The sequence below is a fragment of the Alosa pseudoharengus genome, unplaced genomic scaffold (genome assembly GCF_046254945.1).
Source record: "Alosa pseudoharengus isolate Yale_2024_CS ecotype anadromous, Long Island Sound unplaced genomic scaffold, YU_APseudo_1.1 YU_APseudo_1.1_scf_6, whole genome shotgun sequence".
Classification (NCBI taxonomy): Eukaryota; Metazoa; Chordata; class Actinopteri; order Clupeiformes; family Clupeidae; genus Alosa; species Alosa pseudoharengus.
Genome location: NW_027468848.1, coordinates 20,508,367 through 20,509,790, shown reverse-complemented (window position 1 = coordinate 20,509,790; position 1,424 = coordinate 20,508,367). Strand labels below are relative to the sequence as shown.

General features: G+C 44.7%; 1 protein-coding gene across 1 annotated transcript; it reads left to right on the top strand.

The window, feature by feature from the left end:
- Positions 1-798: 798 nt before the first annotated feature.
- On the top strand, positions 799-1,179 carry tal2 (T-cell acute lymphocytic leukemia 2). Its single transcript, XM_076271218.1, has one exon. It carries the CDS (start codon positions 799-801, stop codon positions 1,177-1,179), a length of 381 nt encoding a protein of 126 aa, XP_076127333.1.
- The last annotated feature ends 245 nt before the right edge of the window (positions 1,180-1,424 follow it).

Sequence of the window (1,424 nt, the reverse complement as noted above, 5' to 3'; positions counted from 1 at the left end):
GACCCTGATACTGGAGCTACTGCTGCTACTCTCTGTTGCCCAGTCTCACAGCTGACCTGAGGAGGACAGCGCTTTAAATCCACAGCTTCTGCAAGCAACGCCGCCCACAAGGTGAGACTTCATGTATACAGTCAGATACGTCTTGATGTTATTTATTCATTTGTTTATTTTTTGGTGAGATGTATTGGAATTTGTGTCTTTCTTATGAGGACTTATGAGAAAGAATGCTGCCAGTTGCTTTGCTTCTGCAGTGGAAAATATAGATTTTTTTTTTAGATCTAGTCATACAGTATGTGCTCCTCATTTCAGGATAAATTGTTAGATTTAAATCATCTGAGCAAAAATGTATTAATTTGTTTATTTGGCTCTTTAAATACACTAGTACAAAATGCTCCTTTGATCTTTGACTTTTTTAATAGACAGTATCTAGTGAAATGTATTAAGTATCTTTCCAAATATCCATACGCACAAATACTGTATAAGATAGAATTAAGCTCTATGAAAATAATATGTCAAATGTTATGTAATATGTTAAATGTATATACATATAGGGGAAATGCATTTGGATTTGTTGACATTGCGTCAATTTCTTTTGGTGCATTTTTTTAGAAAATGGCCATCAATCTAGCAATAAGAGAAAACCTTGCAATAAAAGAGTGATGTAGTCTATTTATGTCAAAGCCAACCATTAGCTCTTTGATAGTGGTATCTCTTCATTAATTTGCTCACTTGCGTGTTTGCTTGCATACCTAATGCGTTCATTGTTTTTCAAATCCCAAGGTCTCCGTCTCGTCCAACATGACCAGGAAAGTGTTTACCAACACGCGGGAGCGTTGGCGCCAGCACAACGTCAACACAGCCTTTGCTGAGCTGCGCAAGCTTATTCCCACACATCCGCCCGAGAAGAAGCTGAGCAAGAACGAGATCCTGCGCCTGGCCATGCGCTACATCAACTTCCTGGTGCAGGTGCTGGATGTCCAGGGCGGAGGAGGTGGAGGTGGCGCAGGAGGAGGTGGTGGTGGTGGTGGCATCCAGACCACGGGCCAGTCCCCGGCCGCACTGCTCAGCTTCCTGCGGGGAAACATGGAGAGCCTGCAGGCCGCTCGACCCTGGACCCTGACCAGTGACACAGACGCCCCCTCGCCCAGCTCCAGCTGTGACAGCTCCGAGGCTTGGTAGGCCTCTCTGGAGAGAGAGAGAGAGAGAGAGAGAGAGAGAGACAGAGAGACAGAGACACAGAGAGAGAGAGAGAGAGAGAGAGGTCCCCATAAACCCACAAAAGTCCTTCTCTCATGGAGGTCGACTGTCAAGGTGACCTGTGTTTGACTGATAGAGTGAGTAGAGGTGGGCAAAGAAGGCTTGGTTTTTGTGCAGAATGTGGGACGATATGGTGTGCTTTTCTTTTTTTCACGCACTTGACTTGA

Coding starts and splice junctions, on each gene's coding strand:
- tal2 (XM_076271218.1), top strand. CDS start 799: ATGACCAGGAAAGTGTTTACCAACACGCGGGAGCGTTGGCGCCAGCAC.